The sequence below is a fragment of the Trachypithecus francoisi genome, unplaced genomic scaffold, assembly GCF_009764315.1.
Source record: "Trachypithecus francoisi isolate TF-2019V2 unplaced genomic scaffold, Tfra_2.0 Lachesis_group12, whole genome shotgun sequence".
Lineage (NCBI taxonomy): Eukaryota > Metazoa > Chordata > Mammalia > Primates > Cercopithecidae > Trachypithecus > Trachypithecus francoisi.
The window spans coordinates 26,739,335-26,763,949 of NW_022681457.1; the positions used below are offsets into that span (position 1 = coordinate 26,739,335).

At 45.9% G+C, this 24,615-nt stretch overlaps 1 protein-coding gene, 1 long non-coding RNA gene and 1 pseudogene across 6 annotated transcripts in view; 2 read left to right on the top strand and 1 right to left on the bottom strand.

Annotated features, from left to right (window-relative positions):
• Positions 1 to 3,872: 3,872 nt before the first annotated feature.
• AK4 (adenylate kinase 4) overlaps positions 3,873 to 24,615 on the top strand; it is an 88,924-nt gene continuing 68,181 nt past the window's right edge. Inside the window, exons 1-2 of one of the 5 annotated variants that reach the window (XM_033225167.1) lie at positions 3,873 to 3,984; positions 4,596 to 4,870. In XM_033225167.1, coding sequence (XP_033081058.1) covers positions 4,726 to 4,870 — 145 coding nt within the window. In that variant the 5' untranslated portion in view covers positions 3,873 to 3,984; positions 4,596 to 4,725. Of the gene's footprint in view, positions 3,985 to 4,064; positions 4,083 to 4,116; positions 4,232 to 4,595; positions 4,871 to 4,997; positions 5,460 to 24,615 lie in introns of those variants that run through there. The other 4 variants (XM_033225169.1, XM_033225168.1, XM_033225171.1 and 1 more) reach the window with 4 other exon arrangements.
• On the top strand, positions 10,327 to 11,573 carry LOC117092042 (annotated as a pseudogene).
• LOC117092044 lies at positions 10,392 to 22,757 on the bottom strand. Its single transcript, XR_004440609.1, has 3 exons — positions 22,747 to 22,757; positions 11,783 to 11,788; positions 10,392 to 10,445 (listed from the first exon to the last, which is right to left on the bottom strand). It is a non-coding gene; the product is annotated as an uncharacterized LOC117092044 (long non-coding RNA).

Below are 24,615 nucleotides of genomic sequence, written 5' to 3' on the forward strand. Positions count from 1 at the left end.
TCTTGGCTCACTGCAACCTCCACCTCTTGGGTTCAAGGGATTCTCCTGCCTCAGCCTCCTGAGTAGCTGGGATTACAGGCATGCACCACCACACCCAGCTAATTTTTGTATTTTTAGTAGAGACGGGGTTTCACTATGTTGGCCAGGCTGGTTTTAAACTCCAGACCTCCGTCCACCTTGGCCTCTCAAAGTGCCGGGGTGAGCCACTGCATTCAGCCTCAAATCAATTATTTAAACATACTGAGTCAATAAAAAAACCAAAAAACAAAAAACAGAAAAAAAACATGATAAGCGAATAACAGCCAAGGTGGTACAAGGTTATGGCAAAACTGTAAAAGTAGGTGGAAATGACTGAAATTTAGAAGAACAAGAGCACTGTGCTCAGAATGAGGAAATCTGATTTGAGGCCCGGCTGCCTCACCAGCTAGCTCTGTTACCTTAGGCAGATTGCCTAAGCTCTCAGAACCTTCATTTTCTCATCTGTAAAAACAGGAATAAGAATCTCTGTGCCACCTCTTTGCAGCTTGTAAGAATCTGTTGAAGTAATATTTAAAAGTGTCATCAAATGTAAACTTTGTACTATTGTCCCAGGCAGGCAATGCTGCATGATATTGAGTGTGCTATGAGGGATAGAGACTTGCCAACATGAACGGATTATTACAAAGTGTATATGTTTGAGTATAGAAGCCTCAGACTTTAAAGTGTGAGAGGGGAGACAAAAACATAAATAGTTGTGTAATAATTCAAAGACTGTGATAAGTATTACAAATGGGTTAAAAACCCTAGACAAAGGAAATAGGAAGAAGTTAATTACCTGAGTGTATGTATATGATAAGAATGGCTATTACTTACTATCTTTCAAGCACCAGGGAACTGACTAGGTGCTTTGTTGTATTATCTCGTTCATTTCTCACAATTCAGTAACTGGGTTTAGAAAGGCTAAATAATTGACCCATGATTAATACTGGTGATGATGATGTTTACGACTGAATACTTAACGTATGCCCAGCCCTGTGCTGAGTCCTTTATATACATGATCTCATTTAAGTTTCATCACAAGACTTTGAGGTATTATTTTCCTTTTACAGATAAACGAAGGCTCACAGAGATCATGAAATTTGCAATTAGTGAATGGTGCTATTGCAATTTGATCTCAGGTGTGTTGGACTCCAAAGTCTGTTTCTTCATCTTCTGCTTCACTTCCAAGTCAGCAGCAGCTGAGCTAAGGGACCTTGAGATGGCTGTGCACTGGGATGGTCCGTTGAGGGCTCTTTTGTGAAATGCGAGGTTCCAATCTTGACTTGGTTTCTCTAATGTGTGTCACAACTCTTTGTTTCATAATTTATATTCCTAAAAGCATAAAGTCCTAGAATCATGTGGGTGGTTAGCACTGTTCCATGACACTATAAGGTGATGTTGGTAAAGACATTTCAAAAGTAGACAAAAGATCTAGGTGGTAGGATAAGGTAAGGCTATAGTATAGCTAGTCTGTGTGTGCTAAAAGTCATATTTCCTGTGGAAAGTTACAGTCAATTCTTGATAGATAGGAAGGGATCTTCAGTATGTACTAAATCCAACCTCCTCATTTTACAAAGTAAAGAGGTTAAGGGCCAAAGGTCATACATTGGCAGAGGAATCAGGACACCACACATCTTGTGTCTCAATGCTCTGTTCACTATGGCAGTGGTTTTCAAGGTGTGGTCTCCAGATCAGGAACCTCAGCATCACCTGGGAACTTGATGGAAATGCCCACCTTCAGTCCACTGAATCAGATTCTGTGTCAGGCCTCTAGCCCAAGCTAAGCCATCATATCCCCTGTGACCTGCACATATACATCCAGATGGCCTGAAGCAACTGAAGATCCACAAAAGAAGTGAAAATAGCCTTAACTGATGACATTCCACCATTGTGATTGTTTCTGCCCCACCCTAACTGATCAAAGTACTTTGTAATTCTCCCCACCCTTGAGAATGTACTTTGTGAGATCCACCCCCTGCCCGCAAAACATTGCTCCTAACTCCACTGCTTATCCCAAAACCTGTAAGAACTAACGATAATCCACCATCCTTTGCTGACTCTCTTTTCGGAGTCAGCCCATTTGCACCCAGGTGAAATAAACAGCCTTGTTGCTCACACAAAGCCCATTTGGTGGTCTCTTCACAGGGACGCGCATGGCGCTGTGTAGGTGGAGCTCAGCAACATGTTTCAACATGCCTTCCAGGTGATTCTGATGCATGCTTACTTCTGAGAGCCACTCCAAAGAAGTATCTGCTACATATTATACATCATATGCCCCTACCCCCAAACCCCCAAGTTCTTCTCCCACTTTGTTCCCAGATGAAAGTTTGAAGGGGCTCAGTATCAGGTCTACAGCACACTGAGATTTATTGATCATTTATATGACACAGACTCTCGCCCTGTCGCCCAGGCTGGAGTGCAGAGGCACGATCTCAACTCACTGCAACCTCCACCTCCCAGGTTCAAGCGATTCTCTTACCTCAGCCTCCGGAGTAGCTGGGATTACAGGCATGCACCACTACACCTGGCTAATCATTGTGTTTTTAGTATATATGGGGTTTCACCATGTTAGGCTGGTCTCATACTCCTGGCCTCAAGTGATCGTCTGCCTCGGCCTCCCAAAGTGCCGGGATTACAGGTGTGAGCCACCGAGCCCGGCCACACTGAGACATTTTAGAGGGAGATCAGTCTATGGAACAAACGCTGCTCTGGGGTTGGTGGCCTGGGTGTGCTGTCTGGCCAATTTTGTGCGTGGAGTAAGAAGTGGGGAGAGGCGCTGGGTGTCAGGAAACTATGCCAGGCCCTGCCCTCCACCAACCCCAAACAAAGAGCAGTCAGAAACTGAGAGGTGGTTCTTCATCCTACTACTTGTGTCCCTCACCTTCTCTGAGCCCTGGGTATTGGCACTGGGAACTCTGCAATGGATTTCCTGAAAGGCAGGTGGCCCGTGGAAGGAAGGCAAAGGAGGGGGCCTGCAGAAGGCAAAGGTGTACATAAGGTATCTCTGCGCCCCTGCTGAAGGTTTTTCACTTTATCCTGAAGGGAAGACAATATCTGAGGTCAGGAAATAATAAAAATTGATTTTCACTTTAGCAACATTCCTGGCAACTGCACGGAAAATAGAATGGCACAGAAACTGGAGTCTTACGGGCAGTTATCCCACTAGTGGGGGTGGAAATTAAAGGCTGTGTGTAAGGTGGGCACAGATCTAACAGAACAGGAATTGGGATATGCAGGGGAGGGTGGGGTGGAGGAAGAGAGACTCTATTTGGACTTGGTGAGTTATAGGTGCAGCACCAACATAATGCGCATGGAAGTCCTGGAATCATTTACCAAGAATGTCCTGAGCACAGGTGAGTGACATCCCCTTCTTCCCTGTTCCCCAAGGCGCCTAGACTTTGGAGTGGGTCAGTCTTGGGTTCCAGCCTCCCGCTAGGACGCAATTTCTTGACTGCAGGATTCCTGTTGTTCACGGCTAGATCCCAAGCGCCTAGAATAGTTTCTGGCACACAGTAGGCACTCAATAAACATTTGCGGAATGAATCAATGAATGGATGGTCACACTCCATTCCTCGGCTGTAAACACAATGAAATCACCTAGCCGCAAACTTGGCGCACAGTAGGCGCTCATCAAGTTGTATTTTTCCCTTCCCTTGCAGTAGACCGCGGTACCCAGGCGACCGCGAAAGACGAAAAGGGGTTTCTCTACCGCGCGTGGTCTGCACTTCGCTTCGCCCCCGCAGCCCTCGGTGGGTCTCGGGGAGCACGTGGGCCAGGCAGGCTGGGTGGGAGTGGAGGGGAGGGGAGGGGGCGGTGGCTAGCGGCTCGCGCGGAGCCGGTCTCCCGGGCTTACGTAAGGCGCGAGTCCCGTGCGGCCGGCCGGGGCTCCGCGACTGGGCGGGCGGAGACGGCGCCGCCCTGCAGGAACGGGGCTGGAAGACTCTCGGAGTGCTGCCTCCAGCCAAGGTGTGTGTTTATTTGATTGCTTTTGGTGGTAACGCGCGGGGCTCGGGCTCGTCGCGCGCCCCACGGCCGGGGAGCGCATCCGCCAACCCCGGGCGGAGGTGGGCCCCTCCGAGCGCGCGCGGGCGGTGGGCAGCGGCGGCAGCTGAGACGCCGGGGGATGTGACAGCCGCCGAGGAGGGGGCGAGACGCCGACCACACGTTTCCCACGTGCGAGGACCCGGCAGGGGCTCAGCCCCTAGGCCGCTCGGTGCGTGGGGCGGCGGGGGCTGGCTTTGAGTCACCCCCTTGTGCCAGCTTCCCCGGTTTGGCGGAGACTGGCTTGGGGATGCCCGGCCGCCCGGCCCCCTTCTCGGACGCGGCGTGGGGCGCGAGCTGGAGGAAAGGATGAAAGTGGGACTGGTCGGGCCGACCTCTGACCCCTGGAGGCCGAGTCGGCAGGGCGGGGCACGGCGCGCTCCAGCAGCTCTGCGTGGGGGCAAGGAGGTGGAGGAGGGCGAGGTGGTGGAGGAGGGCGGGGAGGTGTAGCGTGGCGCTCACTCCGCCTGCGAGTTGGTCCCGGCGCTGGGCTGAGGGGAGGGGTTGTCTTAAAAAGTCTCTCCTTCCCCCTGTAGGGGCGGTCGGCGAGTCCCAGTGCGAGCTGAGGGTGCCAGAGGTAGGGGGCCGAGAAACAAAGTTCCCGGGGCTCCCTCCGGGGCCGCGGTCGGGGCTGCGCGTTTGGCCGCCCCCCTCCTCGCGAAGGCAATGGCTTCCAAACTCCTGCGCGCGGTCATCCTCGGGCCGCCCGGCTCGGGCAAGGGCACCGTGTGCCAGAGGATCGCCCAGAACTTTGGCCTCCAGCATCTCTCCAGCGGCCACTTCTTGCGGGAGAACATCAAGGCCAACACCGGTGAGGGGCTGCGGGGACGAGGGCTGGGGGCGAACCGCGTTGGGCTGGGGTGAGGCCCTGGAGGGACTGGGGCTCCCGGATCGCGGCGCCCTTCCCCCGCCCGCGTGTGGTCGTGCAGGCTCGTACGTGCCGGGGCGCATGCAGCTGGCGGCCGCGCGGCTTAACCGCGCCCGGGAGGAGGCCGAGGCTCTAGGGGCGGCCGGTGGGAGGTGCCCGCGGCTGCTCTCGCCAACGCTCCTCCTGCCGCGAGGAAAAGCCCGAGCGACCCGGGCGAGGGAACGAAAACTAGGCAGGGAAAACCCGGAGCTTCCCTCTCACGCTGCCCTCCTTAAGGCAGAGCCGCCCCCGTACCCCTTAGCCCTGGCCCCCTCCCGCGAGTCCCTAGAGAGCCGCGCGCCCCCTCCCGCTGCAACCCAGAGGCGGAGCGCCGCCCACCTGTGGCAGTCGGGCGGGGCTGCGCGCCGGGGAACCTGTGGCGCCGGCGGGCTAGCAACCTTGCGCCTCTCCAGCCCCTCCACGCAGCCTCGGGGCTCGGGGCAGAGCCCTGGGTGGCTTTGAAAGGCCTGTGTGTTCGCTGTCGCCTTCTAAGGTAAACTCTCCCCAGCAACTCCCCCTCCTCCCGAAGCCGCGGGGCCTGGCCGTCAGGAGACTCGGAGGAGACTCGTTCTGATAAATTACATTTTGAATGCAGCTTTCCTGGAAATGGCTTCTTGAGCTGCCTCCCTTGGCTTGAGATGCCTCCTTTGGCTGGCGTGGTGAACTTGGGGATATAGATCGCCTGATTTCTTAGTCTGACGGTGTTGAGTGCGTCCCTTTCCCCTTCTCCTCCCTCTCCACGTTCACACCAGTTCCAAAAGAATTGGCGTTAAAGGGCGAGAGGTAGCGGTTGTGCTGCTGCGAGGCTCTTAACCCTTTTGGGATGGAGATGCTGGTAATTAGCAACTCCTTTATGAAAAGTTGTTCTTCTCAGCGGGAGTCCCTTACTGTCGCTGCAGTTCTCAAGGGTGTCCAGGGTGGTTATTGCCCATCATGGACTAATTATCCGGGGATCTACATTTCAGAAGCACAGAGTGGTTTGAAAAGGAAGGTGGAGGACAGTACCGGAAAACAAAATGAAAGCTTAAAAGCAAGGAATTAAGTATCTCCAGAGTTTTATTCCTTACCTCTTAAGCAGGTTGAGAAAGCGGGCTTTTACAGGAAAACTCTTCCCCCACCCCCATGTCTCAAAAGGAAGAATTATGTGCACCAGATTGCACTTGAGTTTTCTTTTGTGGGTATTGTTACCTCAAGTGCGCCTATTTTGATTTTAATACATTCAAATGCATTTTATTCTTGGAATGCTGCATTTGGAACGCGGTTTGAAGGGAGAGCGGCCTGAGAGGGAAGGCTGGCTCTCATCCTAAGGGTTTTGTGTTTAGGTTGGGCTTCTTCATGATAGCATGGAGTCAGTGAAGGAAGACAGCGAGAAGAGATGAGCCCATTCCATAATTCTCTGTATCTGACTAGGTGACTTGTTTCCTTCTATGAGCCCATTCTATAGTTCTCTGTACCTTACTTGGTGACTTGTTTCCTTCTGGAATGAAGGGCTTCACACTGTCCATTCTGGGACTGGACTCAAAGCGCTTTCCATTTTTAAAGAGTGTGATGGGAAGTGGCTTATTTCTGCACTTTCTTAGGGGCTTTGAAAATTTTCCATTTGCTCTTTTCCCTTGTTCTCTCTCTCTCTCTCATTTCAACTTTCCTCTGTTCTAAATTTTAGTTTCCATTCTCTTTCAAATGCCTTCATTTCCTCCCCAGTGTTCCTCCCTGGAGTGAGAAGTGACTATGAAATGTTTAGATTTTCTTTTTTCTGTTGGGAATCAAGCAGTTTTTTGCATGAGCCAATTAAAAAAAACTTTATCAGAGAAAGAAGAAAAATAAAGGACAGCAATTTGTTTTGAAAGTGGCTTGTTTCTAGTGGACTTTCGGGTTATCGGATTATTTTTCTCTCTCAGAAGGTCTGAGAATCTTATAGGCTTACTGCCTGGTAAATAAAACATTCCATTCCACGGTATTTTTCTGTCTGTTACCTGCTGTTTGCTTTTAGCTAATTTCCTGGTGGGAAGCACAACCACCCTTCTGTATGTACCCTTTATAATGGAAGGTTTGAAGGAGACGATGAAGCACAACAAAAACCCAGGAAATAAAACCGTGTAGGAATTTGAATTGGAAAGTAGCTCCAGCCATCTGCTCCAGCCTGGATTTGGGCACACTCTGGTCTACATGGCTTTCCTCCTTCTGCAGCCTGGTAAAAAGCTGCTCTTTCAGGAAAGGGCCATTCTGATGTCATTGCTTCTTGGAAGTCTTCCCTCACCTCCTCTGGCAGAATTCATCTCTTTCCTCTGCACATATCTTTTTTTTTTTTTTTGAGACGAGTCTCATTCTCTCACCCAGACCGGAGTGCAGTGGCGCTATCTCGGCTCAGTGCAACCTCCGCCTCCCAGGTTGAAGTGATTCTCTTGCTTCAGCCTCCCAAGTAGCTGGGATTACAGGTGTCTGCCGCCACGCCCAGCTAATTTTTGTATTTTTCGTAGAGATAGGGTTTCACCATCTCTACGAAGGTTTGAGGCCAGGCTGGTCGCGAACTCGGGACCTTAGATGATCCACCCGTCTTGACCTCCCAAAGTGCTGGGATTACAGATGTGAGCCACTGCACCTGGCCTTCTCTGCACATATCTTATTGATTCTAATGTTGCAGTCACATATCATGCAGTGTAAAAATGCCTATCTCTCTCACCCAGTAAGATATCTGCTGAGTGACTCTCGTGCGTCAGTGTTCTAGGTGCTGGGGACAATAGCATTGTTTAAGACAATTTTGTGCCTCTTTTATTTTATTATTATTATTTATAGATATGGGGTTTTGCTTTGGTGCCCAGGCTGGTCTCAAACTCTCGGCTCAGTCTCCCAAAATGTTGTGATTACAGGTATGAGCCACTGCACCTGGCCCATTCTTGGGCCTTTTGTTCTTTCTGTCTCTACCATTGTACACTTTCCACTCTGAAACTTGGAGGACGGGAATCAGGTGAAGTACCTAATGCAAAAAAGGAGCATACCAAGTTTGTATTAAAGGCCTGGGTCACAAATTCTAGACAGTACATCTTAATTCAGAAGTCAAGCAACCTATAGCATAGAGTCCATTTTGTTTAATTAGCTCTGATTTATGGTAAAAGTTTGTACTTAATATGGATCTGAGATTAGCTTCATGATAGCTGTCACCTATTGGCCCTTCCTGCACTGCCTAAAGTGGTACAGGCTGAGGCTTATCAGATACCTCATTTGAAGAGTCACCCCCATATCTTTGGCTCAGATTTTCTTTAGCACACTGCAAGAGTAAATAGAAGGGAGAGTTCTCTTAGATTGCCAGGAGTTGGGTCTTACACTCTGTCATAAGGAATATTAGCTTTTCTCTGTGTGTGTATGTGTATGCACATGTATGTATGAGTACACACACACAGACTGGCACTTTATTGAGAGAGTCCCATTATAAATTCTGATCAAATTCTGATATTTAATGATCGATTCTTTTATTGGGTCATATCTAAAGGATATGCAAATCCTGTTTTAAAGGTTGGAGAAATAGGGATATTTTTAAAAACCACGTTATACTGGATCTACTATCTCAAGTGCAGGAAAACTGGCACATCTCCATTTGGAAGCATCTTGGATTTCATTGAGATAAAAGATGTTAAGGAACAAACCTGTTTCTGCATGCATGCTCTGTCTCTCGGTCTCTCTATATATTTTTTTGAGACGGAGTCTCGCTCTGTCACCCAGGCTGGAGTGTAGTGGCACAATCTCGGCTCACTGCAACCTCCGCCTCCCAGGTTCAAGCAATTCTTTTTTTTTTTTTTTTTTTTTTTTTTTTTTTTTGAGACGGAGTCTTGCTCTGTCGCCCGTCTGGAGTGCAGTGGCCGGATCTCAGCTCACTGCAAGCTCCGCCTCCCGGGTGTACGCCATTCTCCTGCCTCAGCCTCCCGAGTAGCTGGGACCACAGGCGCCCGCCACCTCGCCCGGCTAGTTTTTCATATTTTTAGTAGAGACGGGGTTTCACCGTGTTACCCAGGATGGTCTCGATCTCCTGACCTCGTGATCCGCCCGTCTCGGCCTCCCAAAGTGCTGGGATTACAGGCTTGAGCCACCGCGCCCGGCCGGTTCAAGCAATTCTTCTGCCTCAGCCTCCCGAGTAGCTGGAACTACAGGCACGCACCACCACGCGTGGCTATTTTTGTGTTTTTAGTGGAGATGGGGTTTCACCATATTGGCCAGGCTGGGCTTGAACTCCTGACCTCGTGATCTGCCTGCGCCAGCCTCCCAAAGTGCTGGGATTACAGGCGTGAGCCACCACATCTGGCCTCTGCTCTCAATATTAACTGCAGCTCTTGCTGGAGTTTTGCTGATGGGACTAGCATTTCAAGTTAGTCTATGGGCTGAGAGCCTCTTTTTGAAAAAGATGGCCTAGTTCAGAGGGCTCAGGGTTTTTTTTGGTGCTCATTAAGTATAAATGTGTGTCTTATGTAAGAGGGAAAACTTCTGAGAACTGGAAGATAGAAACATTTTATTAGAGAGACTTGAGAGCCAGAGTCTAACAATGTATCTAAAACAGGTTTCAATAGTTGTCCTTTTTATAGATCATACAGAGTCTTGGCTTATTACAGGGTTTCTAGAGTATATTCTATTCCATTTCCCCCCATAGCTTGGTGAGACTCAGGAAGTAGCACACAGGTCAAGCAAGGATCTGACTGGTTTTGAGACCTCTCCAGTCCAAAGGTCCACTCCACATACACTTATTATTGCTTTTTTGGTTTCTTTGTTTGAGGATTTTCACACGTATTTGAAGAACACTATTTGTGACTTGAGTAAGGCATTCCGTGACAGTAAGTCTGCCTTAGCCACGTGCACATGTGAATCTTTGCACATCCTTACAGTGGGATTTTTTTTTCTTTTGTTTTTGTTTTTTTTTTTTTTTGAGTCTCGCTCTGTCGCCCGGGCTGGAGTGCAGTGGCCGGATCTTAGCTCACTGCAAGCTCCGCCTCCCGGGTTTATGCCATTCTCCTGCCTCAGCCTCCCGAGTAGCTGGGACAACAGGCACCCGCCACCTCACCCGGCTAATTTTTTGTATTTTTTTTTTAGTAGAGACGGGGTTTCACCATGTTAGGCAGGATGGTCTCGATCTCCTGACCTTGTGATCCGCCCGTCTCGGCCTCCCAAAGTGCTGGGATTACAGGCTTGAGCCACCGCGCCTGGCCTTTTGTTTTGAGGCATAGTTTCACTCTGTGACCTAGGCTAGAGTGCAGTGGCATGAACACGGCTCACTGCGGCCTTGACTTCCCGGGCTCAAGCGATTGTCTTACCTCAGCCCCTTAAGTAGCTGGGGCTACAGGCACGCACCACCATGCCCAGCTAATTTTGTGTTTTTTTTTTTTGTATAGATAGGGTTTCTACTTGTTGCCCAGGCTGGTCTTGAACCCCTTAGTTCAGGCAGTCTGCCCGCCTCGGCCTCCCAAAATGCTGAGATTCCAGGTTGTGAGCCGCCATGCTTGGCCAGGATCATTTGTTAGAAGTAGTTTTCTTCTGATCAAAGTCATGCCTTGTACAAAATTTAGAAAATGTAAAACGGTAGAAGAAATGGAAGCAGCAAGTAAAAATTACCCTTAATTCCTGGGTGAATGTGCTATAGGGTTGAATGAACTAGAATGAAGCTAATAAATTAAAGGCACCTGTCTTAGGTTGTGTGTTTAGGGAAGGCCTCTCTAGGAGGTGAATATCCTTATTCATACCATAAAGAATGAGCTTGTGATGATTAGGAACAGAGTGTTCCAGAAAGAAGGAACAGCAAGTGCAAAGGCCCTAAGGTGGACATTAGCATAGCGTGTTTGAGGAACAGAAAGAAGTGGCAGTATGTTTGGAGCGTAGCAAGCAGAAGGGATGTGGAAGTAGGTCAGGTCAGGTCAGAGACGAGCAGGTGCCAGATCAGGTAGAGCCTGGAGGATCCTGGTAGGGATTGGATTTTATTCCAAGGGCACTGGAAAGACAAGGAAGGGTTTTACATAGGACAATGACATGAAAAGATTTACTTTCTAAAAGTTGATCTTTTGCCTGCTGTGTGGAGAGGTGAGCAAGAGGGAGACCAGTATGGATGAGGAGAGTGGCCTGTGTTTAGAACTTGTTGGTGGCAAAGGAGGAGAGAAATAAAGGGGTTTGAGATATGTATGAAGGCAGAGCTGACTGGAATAATGAATTGGTTGTGAGAGGTGATGGAGAGAAAGAAGTCTACAATGAATCCTAGGATTTTGCCCGAGCGCCTGCCTGGGTGAATGTGCTATAGGGTTGAATGAACTAGAATGTGGCTAACCAATCTTTTTGGAACAGCACATGCGTGGGCTAACGCCTTCCTTTTACCTTGTTACACTCCTGAGAGCAAGATGGGTCACCAGCAGCTGTACTGGAGCCACCCTTGAAAATTCAGTCAGGGTTCTCACTCTCGTCACGTCTGTTCAAACCGGCACGGTCTGATCCAGAAATATGGCCTCAATATGTGCTCCCAGTGTTTCTGTCAGTATGCGAAGGATATCAGTTTTATTAAGTTGGACTAAATGGTCTTCCTTCAAAGGATTATCCAAGGCATCTACCCAATAAAAAACCATGATAGTTCTTTGTACATAAACATTTAAACAAATAATGCTCTTATAAATGTCATTGTGTACAAATCACTGGACAAATGCACTTTCTTTGGGATAGGTTTCTGGGAATAAAACTACTGGCCAAAATAGAACTTAAATCATAGTGATAATTTTTTTTTTTTTTTTAAAGACGTAGTCTTGCTCTTGTTGCCCAGGCTGGAGTGCAATGACACGATTTTTGGCTCACTACAACCTCTGCCTCCGGGTTCAAGCAATTCTCCTGACTCAGCCTCCCAAATAGCTGGGATTACAGGCATCCACCACCATGTCTGGCTAATTTTTGTATTTTTAGTAGAGATGGGGTTTCACCATGTTGGCCAGGCTGGTCTCAAACTCCTGACCTAGGTGATCCGCCTGCCTTGGCCTCCCACAGTGCTGGGATTACAGGCATGAGCCACCACACCTGGCCGACATAGAGAGAGTTTTAAACGTAGCTTACAAATATTCACTCAAGTTCTTGGTAGTTTATAGGTGCTACTTTATTTGTGTACTCTTTGGCTTAGTAAGTGTTTCCTTTAGGCCAGGAGTTCGAGACCAGCCTGGCCAACATGGCGAAACTCTGTCTCTACTAAAATACAAAAATTAGCTGGGCTTGGTGGTGCGCGCCTATAGTCCCAGCTACTTGGGAGACTGAGACAGGAGAATCGCTTGTATCCAGGAGGCAGAGGGTGCAGTGAGCTGAGATTGCACCACTGTACTCCAGCCTAGGCAGCAGAGCAAGACTCTGTCTCAAAAAGTAGATAAAAAAATAAAATGAAAAATATTTTATTTAGGTATAGATATACTTCATACATATATAAACTGATTTTCTGATTATAGAAATAATATGTACAAGTTAGCAAAAGTTTAGAAAGATGAAAACAATCACTTGTAATTTACCAACTGGAAGGAAAAGTTATTGCTAATACTTTTTTTTTTTTTTTTAGATGGAGTCTCGCTCTGTTGCCCAGGCTAGAGTACAGTGGCACGATCTTGGCTCTTGGCTCAGTGCAACATCCACCTCCTGGGTTCAAGTGATTCTCTTGCCTCAGTCTCCCAAGTAGCTAGGATTACAGGCACGTGCCACCACACCTGGCTTAATTTTTTGTATTTTTAGTAGAGACGGAGTTTCACCATATTGGCCAAGCTGGTCTCGAACTCCTTACCTCAAGTGATCTGCCCACTTTGGCTTCCCAAAGTGCTGGCATTATAGGCGGTTGAGCCACCATCCATGGTGCTAATACTTTCATATACAGTATATCCTTCTAGACTTTTTCAGGAATACACACATACACATACATTTTGAGTTACATTATTATTGCATTGCATTATAGTATTACTGTTTTGAAAATTGCTTGCTTTAACAATATATCATCTAATATTTTCCAATTCTGTTAAATACTGTTTTTTAATATGAGTTACTCATGTATAACTCTAATATTCAAATATAATTTGTTATTCCATTTTTAATTTTGAAAATGTAATACAGGTACATGCAGGTGGTAAAATTTTCAAATAGTATGCTAGGAATAGAATGGAAAGTTTCACACCCGTCCCTGACTCTTGGTTCCCCAGTTTCTCTCCACAGGGGCATCTGCTTTTAACTTTTTTTGGATGTTTATCCAAAGATTTTGTCATATATCTATAGCATTTATGTGTCATATCTATAGCATATTATAGTAGTGTCTCTTTTTTTAATGTACACATTCGTTCTTTGTATTACACTTAAGAAAAACTTAGCAGTATAGCTTAGATATTGGTTTCCATCGGCATGTATCAGTTTACTTTATTCTTTTAAAAAGATATCTGCATTCTTTTATTGTACAGATATATCATAGTTTGAACACACATTTGAATATTGAGAACCAAAGAAGCTTTGTTTATGTGGGTTATACATATAGATGTTAAATGTATTTGAAATTAAAATTGAGAAAATTTGCTGGCTGCGGGGGCTCATGCCTCTAATCCCCGCACTTTGGGAGGCTGAGGCGGGTGGATCACGAAGTCAGGAGTTTGAGACCAGCCTGACCAACATGGTGAAACCCCGTCTCTACTAAAAATACAAAAATTAGCCGGATGTGGTGGCACGCACTTGTAATCTCAGCTGCTCTGGAGGCTGAGGAGGGAGAATTACCTGAACCCAAGAGGCAGAGGTTGCAGTGAGTCTAGATAGCGCCACTGCATTCCAGCCTGGACCACAGGGCGAGACTGTGTCTCAAAAAAAAAAAAAAAAAAAAAAAAAAGAAAATTGAGAAAATTTAAAAATATTAATTCATCAAAAACAATAATAAATCCACTGCATGTTAACAGATTTCTGTGAAAATTAACTATTTTCCAAAATGAAATCTAATGAGAAAAGTGCTATTGTTTTTGCACATTTGCAAATTTTTTTTTTTTTTTTGAGATGGAGTCTCGCCCTGTAGCCAGGCTGGAGTGCAGTGGCCAGATCTCAGCTCACTGCAAGCTCCGCCTCCCGGGTTTACGCCATTCTCCTACCTCAGCCTCCCGAGTAGCTGGACCTATAGGCGCCCACCACCTCGCCCGGACGGGGTTTCACCGTGTTAGCCAGGATGGTCTCGATCTCCTGACCTCGTGATCCGCCCGTCTCTGCCTCCCAAAGTGCTGGGATTACAGGCTTGAGCCACCGCGCCCGGCCTACATTTGCAAATCTTTCTGGCCTAATATAATAAAACTTTATTCTCATATCTGGTTCTTCATTCGGTCTTTGGTGCTATGCTGTTTTGGTTAAAGTATTTGAAGAACATCCGGCTTTATACACATGTAATTAAAGGGGAACTCATGGACCCCTGAAAAGGTCTCATGGACTCACAGGAGTCCTGGAACCACAATTTCATCAGTCCCCTGTTGATTGGAATTTAGGTTATTTATAGTCATTCGATATACAGAGTGTGCTGCACTGAATGTCCTGGTAAATGTGTCTTTCAACAAATGTTTGAGTGCCAGGCAGTCTTGGCTTGTGGGATGCAAAGAGGTGAAACAAGGTCTGTTCCCTGAAGGAGCTGCTGTTTTTTGGTGGAGGCAGGCAGTCAGACAGGCAGGCAAACAAGAAGAAAATAACCCAGTTGGGCCGGGTGTGGTGGTTCACGTCTGTAATCCTAGCGCTTTGGGAGGCTGAGGCTGGAGGATTACTAAAGACCAAGCAAGTGTCCAAGACCAGCTTGGATAACATAGCGAGACCTCATCTTTACTAAAAATAGTGTAAGAAAATTAGCTGGGTGTGGTTGTGCGCACCCGTAGTCTCAGCTACTCAGGACGTTGAGGCAGGAGGATCACTTGAGCCCAAGAGGCTGAGGTTGAAGTGATCTGTGATCATGCCACTGCACTCCAGCCTGCGCAACAGAGCAAGACCCTGTCTCTGAGAAAAAAAAAAATTAATTGAGGCTGCAAGATGTGCATGCTTACAGAAGAGGCAGCTAACCCAGCATTTAGGAGGAGGTGAGATTTGGGAAGGCTTTTTAGGGGAGGCGATTCCTGAGTTGAGTTTTGACAAATGAGTACAGCTACAAAAAGATGGTGTGGTCATTGTCATAGCGTATCTGAAACTCCTCTTCTGGAGGAGTTTATGGTCCACAAGAGGTCCTTGCATATGGCTTGGCCTTACTTTTTCTATTATCATATTAGTCCGCATCCATCTCTAATGATGTTGTCAAAGGAAAGGGCTATCGTGCCTGCCCCATATCACCTTTCCAGCCCTCATTACTTGTGTTTGCCTTTAAGATATACATAAACATAGTGGCATCATAGTATATGCATTTAAACTTCAGCTTTTAACTTCTGGAACTGAAGGATGGCAAACAATCCTAAAACTTAGAAATTGGGCTTCAAACTGTTAACTGTAAATTCACCCATTCTGAAGGGCATGTTGAATTACCTGTTCCCTTTAAAATCTACCAAGTAAATTGTTAAATGGTATTAGATTATACTAGTCTGCTCTTTAACAATCTGTGTTGGTGCATATTGTGAGGTTTAAGGACTTGGACATTTTGTAAATTTTTTTTTTTTTTTTTTTGAGACGGAGTCTCGCTCTGTCGCCCAGGCTGGAGTGCAGTGGCCGGATCTCAGCTCACTGCAAGCTCCGCCTCCCGGGTTCACGCCATTCTCCTGCCTCAGCCTCCCGAGCAGCTGGGACTACAGGCGCCCACCACCACGCCCGGCTAGTTTTTTGTATTTTTTTAGTAGAGACGGGGTTTCACTGTGTTAGCCAGGATGGTCTCGATCTCCTGACCTTGTGATCCGCCCGTCTCGGCCTCCCAAAGTGCTGGGATTACAGGCTTGAGCCACCGCGCCCGGCCAATTTTGTAAATTTTTTAGATGATGTACTTTCATAATGGACAATGGATCAGACATCTCAACCATGTATTTTCCTTTAGCAAACTAGATTTTTTCTTTTTTCTTTGAGATGGAGCCTCACTCTGTTGCCCAGGCTGAAGTACAGTGGTGTGATCTTGGCTCACTGCAATCTCCGCCCCCTGGGTTCAAGTGATTATCGTGCCTCAGCCTTCTGAGTAGTTGGGACTACAGAGTCCCGCCATCATGATCTGCTAAGTTTTTTTTTTTTTGCATTTTTAGTAGAGACGTGGTTTCACCATGTTCACCAGGCTGCTCTTGAACTCCTGACCTCAGGTGATCCGCCTACCTCGGCCTCCCAGAGTGCTGGGATTACAGGTGTGAGCCACCGTACCCGGCCCAAACCTGCTGGGATTACAGGTGTGAGCCACCGTACCTGGCCCAAACCAAATTTTTTTCAAAAAGCATGAGTAGATAATAGAGGCTTTTGGATTACTCTGTGTATTTTACTCCCTCCACTTGATGTTTAAGCTCTCAGGTTGACCTTTGAGACATAGTACAAAAGGTCTTGTTTGTACAGCTTCATGTAGTTGAATTTAAATGGTTGATGTTATATTTTAACAGTCTCAAGTTCTGAGAGTTTTTGTACTAGTTAAACAACAGATCCAGCAGCAAGCATCCCTTACTTAGCCAGACGGATAATACTGAAATAATGCAGAGTCATTCTTGTTTATCATCTAGCTTCCAAGAAGCTAGAAATCAACTATTTTCTAATCTTCAGAACCTTTTGTCTGGGCAGCAGTAACCTGTGACCCTGGCATTTTATAATTCTTGTGACTTGGTCATAAGCAACATTTGCAGTGGGCAAAGCAACTGCCAGGCCCTGGACTGACTAATGAATGCATATTATCTCTAATTCCCACACAGATCTCCAGAGCAGTTTTTGTGTATCATTTGCTTTACAAATAAGTACATGGCCTCAGAAAGGTTGAGTAACTAACTTGGTCAGGTGCAGTGGCTCATGCCTGTAATCCCAGCACTTTGGGAGGCCGAGGCGGATGGATCACTTGAGCCCAGGAGTTCGAGACCAGCCTGGGCAACATGGCAAAAGCCTGTCTCTACAAAAAATAACCAGAGTTAGCCAGTGTGGTGGCACATACCTGTAGTCCCAGCTACTTGGGAGACTGAGGTGGCAGGATTGCCTGAGCCCAGAAGGCTACAGTGAGTCTATAGTGAGGCTACAGTGAGCTGTGTTTGAGCCACTGCACCCCAGTCTGGGCAACAGAGCAAAACCCTGTCTCAAAAAGAAAAAAAAATGTTGACCGAGCGTGGTGGCTCACGCCTGTAATCCCAGCACTTTGGGAGGCCGAGATGGGCGGATCACGAGGTCAGGAATTCGAGACCAGCCTAGCCAATAGGGTGAATCCCCATCTCTGCTAAAAATACAAAAATTAGCTGGGCATGGTGGTGTGCACCTGTAGTCCCAGCTACTCGAGAGGCTGAGGCACAAGAATTGCTTGAACCCAGGAGGCAGAGGTTGCAGTGAGCCAAGATCATGCCATTGCACTCCAGCCTGGGCAACAGAGCGAGACTGTCTCAAAAAAAAAGAGTTGAGTGACTTGCCCTAAGTCAAGCAGCTTTCCACACACAAACCTCCAGAGAAGTTGTTATATCATTTACGTACAAACAAGTATGTGGCTTCAGAAAGGTTGAGTAACTTGTCCTAGGTCAAACAGCTAGTTAAAGAGAAACTAGCATTCAAACCTGGGGCTTCATAGTTAGGATTAAACTTCTTCCCATTATGTCGTGCTGACATCTGAGTACTCTAGAAACTAGTGAAATACCTACGTCTTATAAATGCCATGTGGGACAGTGTGTCTTAGTCTGTTTGTGTGGCTATAACAAAATACCTGAGATCGAGTAATTTATAAACAACGGAAATGTATTTCTCACAGTTCTGGAGGCTGGGATTTCCAAGATGAAGGTGCTGGCAGGCTTGGTGTCTAGTAAGGCCTGTTGACTGCTTCCGACGTTGCACCTTGAAGTTTGTATTCTCACATGGTAGAAAAGATGGAAGGGGAAAAGGACCAAAGGCCACATTAAGCTTCTTTGATTTTATTTTTAATTTTTCTAATTTTTTTTTTTTTTTTGAGACGGAGTCTCGCTCTGTTGCCCAGGCTGGAGTGCAGTGGCCTGATCTCAGATCACTGCAAGCTCCGTTGCCCAGGTTTACGCCATTCTCCTGCCTCAGCCTCCCAAGTAGCTGGGACTACAGGCACCCGCCACCTCGCCCGGCTAGTTTTTTGTACTTTTTTTTAGTAGAGACGGGGTTTCACCATGTTAGCCAGGATGGTCTCGATCTGCTGACCTCGTGATCCGCCCGTCTCGGCCTCCCAAAGTGCTGGGATTACAGGCTTGAGCCACCGCGCCCGGCCTAATTTTTCTAATTTTTAAAATTTTCAACTAGAGACAGTTTCTCACTTTGTTGGCCAGGCTGCTTTTGAGCTCTTATACTCAAGCAGTTCTCCTGCCTCAGACTCCCAAGGTGATGAAGCCTCATTATAAGACACAAGGCTTAATTTATTGTTTTTGTGTGGTTTTTTTTGGAGATGAGGTCTTGCTTTGTTGCCCAGACTAATGTGGAGTGGTGCAATATTGGCTCACTGCAGCCTGGAACTCCTGGGCTCAAGCAGTACTCCTGTCTCAGCCTCCAGAGTCGCAGGGACTACAGGCGCGTCCCACCATACCTGGCTAATTTTTAAATTTTTGGTAGAGATGAGGTCTCACTATATTGCCCAGGCTGGTCTTGAATTTCTGGCCTCAAGTGATCTGCCTGCATCGGCTTCTCAGAATGCTGGAATCACAGGCGTGAGCCACCACACTACAGGGGAGGAGCCCTCCTGACCACTTAAAGGCCTCACCTCTTAATACTGTCACATTGGTTATTAAGTTTTAGCATGTGAATCCGGGGGGCACGTTCAGACCATAGCACCATGGATAGCAGGGAACAAGTATGCCGAGGCTCAGAAGGCCCTTTAAGGGTAGGGTAGAGGGATGTACTTCTTGTTATTGTTGTTCTGTCCCTAAAACATTAAAAAAAAAAAAAACCTGAAAAAGGAAGCACTGACTTCCTCCCATAATAAAAAGGACCAAAGGAGGTCAAAAATAGAAGCCATTTGTGTTGTGAGGAGGTAGAAATTGCTTTTCATCATAATGGTAAGAGTTCAGGAATAATGCCTGAACTTGGTGTTATTTTCTTATTCATTTGTCCCATTTGTCACATGTCCCAGCATTAGGTATGGGGAGGCTGGCAAAAAAGTAAAACTTGTTCTCTGTCCTTGAGGTACCGACAGTCTAGGGTTTGAGCTCTAAGTTCTACATTATGTTCCCAGGAGGCATGGTGGCGCGCGTGCATGCATGCAGGTAGAGCATGGGCGTCATAGACAAGGCAGCAAGGAGTGCTTTGTTCACGTGTACCTTTTGCCTGTAATGTCTTTCACACTTCTTTAATCTCTCCTCTCATTCCATGAAGCCTTTCCACACCTGTTGTAGCTACAGGTCATTTTCTTCTCTAAAATTCTCTTATACCCATTGGTACCTTTAATTTGTTATTCATTATCTTTTGTAAGATGTTCTATTTCATAATTTCAGTTATTGTCTGTTGTCTGTTGCCATTTGAATAGAAATTTTTTTTCATGACGGTTCAGTTCAACTAATGTTTTAATAGGCTGTAATGAGAGGAGAGGAGACAGAAAAAATAAGACACCTCATATACCTTATGTCTTGTACCTGATATCTTCTGGAAGTACTCTAAAGAAAATAAGATAAAGAAAATAAAGAGTGGGAAGACTGCTTGTGATTGTGAAGTTAGAGGCCTCTTTGAGGAGGTAATATTTAAGCTGAGCTCTGAATAAAGGTAGGAGTCAGGCATGTGAAGATTTGGTAGCAGGCGGGGCACAGTGGTTCACACCTGTAATCCCAGCACTTTGAGAGGCTGAGGCAGAAGGATCGCTTGAGGCTAGGAGTTTGAGACCAGCCTGGGTAACAGAGTGAGACCCCGTCTCTATGGAAAATAAAAATAAAGTTAGCTGGATGTGGTGGTGCAGACCTGTAGTCCCAGCTACTGGGAGGCTGAGGTGGATCACTTGTGCCCAGGAGGTGGAGGCTGCAGTGAGCTATGGTCACACCACCGCACTCTAGCCTGGGCGATAGAGTGAGAACTGTCTTAAACAAAAAGATTTGAGGCGGCGGAAACAGTATGTGGAAAGAGCCTAATATAGGAGTGAACTCAATAAGTGGAGAGGAGCAGGGAGGAGGCTGGTGTCTCGAGCATTGTAAGTGGGGAGGAGATGGTAGAAGTGGAGACTGGAAAGGTAGGTATAGGGCCTTGAGGCATGGCCAGGAGTTTGGGCTTCATTGTAACTGGATGAGAATCCATGGAAGGTTTTTAGGTTGTTACTTTTATTTTTTTTTTTATATGTAACAGCTATACTGAATGTAACATTTGCATACAGTAAAATTTATTCTTTAAAAGTGCACAAATCAGGGCCAGGTATAGTGGCTCACTCCTGTAATCCCAGCACTTTGGGAGGCCGAGGTGGGCGGATCATGAGATCAAGAGGTTGAGACCATCCTGGCCAACATGGTGAAACCCCAACTCTACTAAAAAAAAAAAAAAAAAGGTGTACAAATCAGAGGTTTTTCTGTATTTTACAGAGTTGTAAAACCATCACCACTATCTAATTTCACAACATTTTCATTTCCCCAGAAAGAAACCATATACCCATTAGCAGTCACTCCCCATTTCCCCCTTGCTCCAGCCCGAGGTAATTACTACTCTAGTTCTGTTTGTATGGATTTGCCTATTCTGGATAGTTGTATGTTAATATATGTGACTTTTTGTGTCTGGCTGCTTAGCATGTTTTCAAGGTGTATCTGTATTGTAGTATGTATCAGTACTTTATTCACTTTTATTGTCAAATACTTTATTGAATGGGTATACCACATTTTGTTTATCCATTCATTCGTTAATGGACACTTGGGTTGTTTCCTGCTATGGGACGTTTGTATGTAAGTTTTTGTGTGGAGGTAAGTGTTCATTTCTCTTGGGTATATATCTAAGAATAGAATACGTGTTCATCTGGTAACTCTATGTGTAATAGTTTGTGGAAGTGCCAAACTGTTATCCAAAGCAGCTGCATCATTTTACCTTCTCACCGGCAATGAATGAAGGTTCCAGTTTCTTCTCATCATTGTCAACTTTTACCTTCTGATAAAACAAAAACTTCAGCCAAGTTTAATTGAGCAATGAATGAGTCACGAATCGGGCAGCCCTCAGAATCACAGCAGATTCATAGAGACTCCAGCACAGCCACATGGTGGAAGAAGATTTACAGACAAAAAAAGAGAAATGACTACAGAAATCGGAAGTGAGATACAGAATGGCTGGATTGGTTACAGCTTGGTGTTTGTCTTATTTGAACACAGAACACTCAGCAGTGTATGAGTGATTGAAGTGTGGTCACTGGGATTGGCCAAGACTCAGCTATTGTTACAGGTGCATACTCCTACATTAGGTTTTTAGTCTTATCTACCTAAGCCAGGTTGCAGTTTGTCCGCAAGTGTAACCTCCCAATGGGGTCACCTTGCCTGCTGCCTAGACAGAGCTGATTTATCAAGACAGGAATTGCAGTGGAGAAAGAGTAATTCACGCAGAGCTGACTGTACAGGAGACCGGAGTTTTATTATTACTCAAATCAGTCTCCGTGAGCATTCAAGGATCAGAGTTTTTAAAGATAATTTGGTGGGTGGGGCTTGGGAAGTGGGAAGTGCTGATTAGTCGGTTGGAGATGGAATCATAGGGAGTCGAAGTGAGGTTTTCTTGCTGTCTTCTGTTCCTGGGTGGGATGGCAGAACTTGTTGAGCCAGATTATGGGTCTGGGTGATGTCAGCTGATCCACTGAGTGCAGGATCTCCAAAATATCTCAAGAACTGATCTTAGATTTTACAGAATGGTGTTATCCCCAGGAGCAATTTGGAGAAGTTTGGACTCTTGGAGCCAGAGGCTGCATGACCCCTAAACTGTAATTTCTAATCTTGTAGCTAATTTGTTAGTCTTGCAAAGGCAGACTGGTCCCCAGGCAAGAAGGGGGCCTTTTCGGGAAAGGGCTCTTAATCAATTTTGTTTCAGAGTCAAACCCATGTACTGAATTCCTTCCCAAAGTTAGTTTGGCCTACACCCAGGAATGAACAAGGGCAGCTTAAAGGTTAGAAGCAAGATGGAGTTGGTTAGGTCTGATTTCTTTTACTGTCATAATTTCCTCAGTTATAATTTTGCAAAGGCGTTCTCACAAGGACTCATACAGAAGTATGGAGTCCTTCTCAGGTCATACTTTGTTTGCTTTAACCACCCCTCCCTCCCTTTCTCTCTTTCGATTTTAACTACCCTATTGAGTGTAAAGTGGTATTTCATTGTAGCTTTGATTTGTATTTCTCTGAGGACTAACAATGCTGAACTTCTTTTCATATGCTTACTGACCATTTGCATATCTTCTTTGGAGAAATTCCATTCAAATCCTTTGCCCATTTTAATTGGCTCATTTGTCTCCTTGTTGAATTCTTTATATATTCTGGATATGAGTCACTTATCAGATATATGATTTACAAATATTTTCTCTTATCCTGTTTCACTTTCTTGATGGCTCCCTTGAAAGCACAAATTTTTGATTTTGATGAAGTCCAGTTGATCTATTTTTTCTTTTGTTGCTTATGCTTTTGGTGTCATAGCTAAGACACCATTGCCTAATCCACAGTGTAGCCATTGTTTTTAAACATGGGACTGACATCTGACTCACATTTTGAATGGATCACTCAGGCTATTTGGAAACTGGGGTTGAAAGTTCTACTGTGAAACTAGGGAGAATAGTTAAGAGGCTGTCAGTATTGGCAGACAAATGGGTAGACTTTAAACTTATTAAGCACTTGTAAAATCAGTCTATTCCAAAAGCATTTTGTTAATCAGAGTAAGAAATGGTCTCTGCCTTCAACAATTTGCAAGATAAAAATACACCTAATTAATTATTTTATAAAGCAAATTATATTGAGTGCTATAAAAATAGGAATGAAAACACTTTTTTAAGAACAGTAGAGGGAAGAGTTACTTGTATGAACTTTTATTAAGTTCATTTAAAAAATCTCTAGTGTCTAACACAGTGCTTAATAGTTGTTTGTTACACCTCTGGACAAGAGTTAGAGGGCTTTGGGAAAGATGGCATTAGAACTGAGCCTTGAAGGATGGGCAGGGTAGTAGTAGGTGGACACATGTGAAAGCAGGGTATGTTTGATGTAAGGATCATGTCTGTGAGGAGACAGTTAAAATTAAGGCCACTTTGTGAGGTGAGATGACACACACCACACCTGTAGTCCCAGCTACTTGGGAGGCTGAGGCAGGAGGATCACTTGAGCTCAGGAGTTCAAGGCTATAGTGCATGATCATCCTGCCTGTGAATAGCCACTGCATTCCAGTCTAGGCAACACAGGGAGATCCCATGTCTGGGGAAAGAAAAAAAAAAAAAGGAACCTCCATTGAAACCTAGATTTGGAGGAATTATAGACAAGAAGCTGGAAATGCCCCTTGGGGCTTACATGTAATTCCAGATTGAGTTCATAGTAGCTTGTGGGTGATAAATGCCTTCCTCAAACTCCTTTTGGTGGCTGCTTTTTGTAGCAGAGTGTGAAGTGGATTGTAGTGGGAGGGGAACTGAAGCACAGCTAAGGTGGTGCCACAACAGTTTAGATGGGGTCTAGGGTAACCGTAATGGATAAAAGGGGATGTGAGAGGAGTGGGGGTAGTGATGGCAGTGTCTGATAGGACTGTAGGAGAATGGTGGGTGGGGCAGAGCCAAGTGCTGCCTTTTGAAGGGGTGAACTTGAATGACCGTGCTGGGAAAGTGGTCCCATTTAACACAAGGACGGCAGTCCAGGCTTGAAGAGGATAATGAGCTTAACATACCTGTGAGAAGTTTCAGGTGGAGGTATCTGGTGGCCTTTGGCACAGCAAATGGGAGGAACAGGGAGTTAGCTATATGCTGTAGAGAAAATATAGGTGGACTTTAGAGGCAGGCATAACTCTGGCTCCACCTTTTACTGGGAGGAAGTTAATTAAACGTGATTCCTGAGGGTCAGATGGGGTCGTCTGTGTGAAATGCCCAGCAAGTAGGGGACTTTTTCTCTATTGTTTGTTCCCTTTTTTTCTGGAGTCCTAATGCTTTGATTTCATTTATAATCTTCCTTAGTGAATGTGGAGCTTTGAATGGAAGCACTAGCACAATCCAGTGGGATTTAAGCTGTGTGCGTGTGCGTGTGTGTGTGTGTGTGTGTGTACCACCCAGCAGAGGCTACACTTGCTCACTGTTTGTAAACCCCCATTAGTTGTGCTGTCCTTGTTTTCCCTTGTTCTTCTCTTGTGTTCAGTCTTGTCCAAACAAAAATATTTGCATTCAAGTTATATGTGTTCCTCATTTGGAAGACTCCTTGAATCCATAATTGCTTTTTAAAATTTTTTTGAAACAGTCTTGCTTTATCTCCCAGGCTGAAGGAGTACAGTGGTGTGATCAAGGCTCACTGCAGCTTCAACCTCCCGGACTCCAGCAATCCTCCCACCTCAGCCTCCTGTGTAGCCAGAACTACAGGTGCTCAACACCACACCACCAATTTTAAAGTTCTTTTGAAGACGGGGTC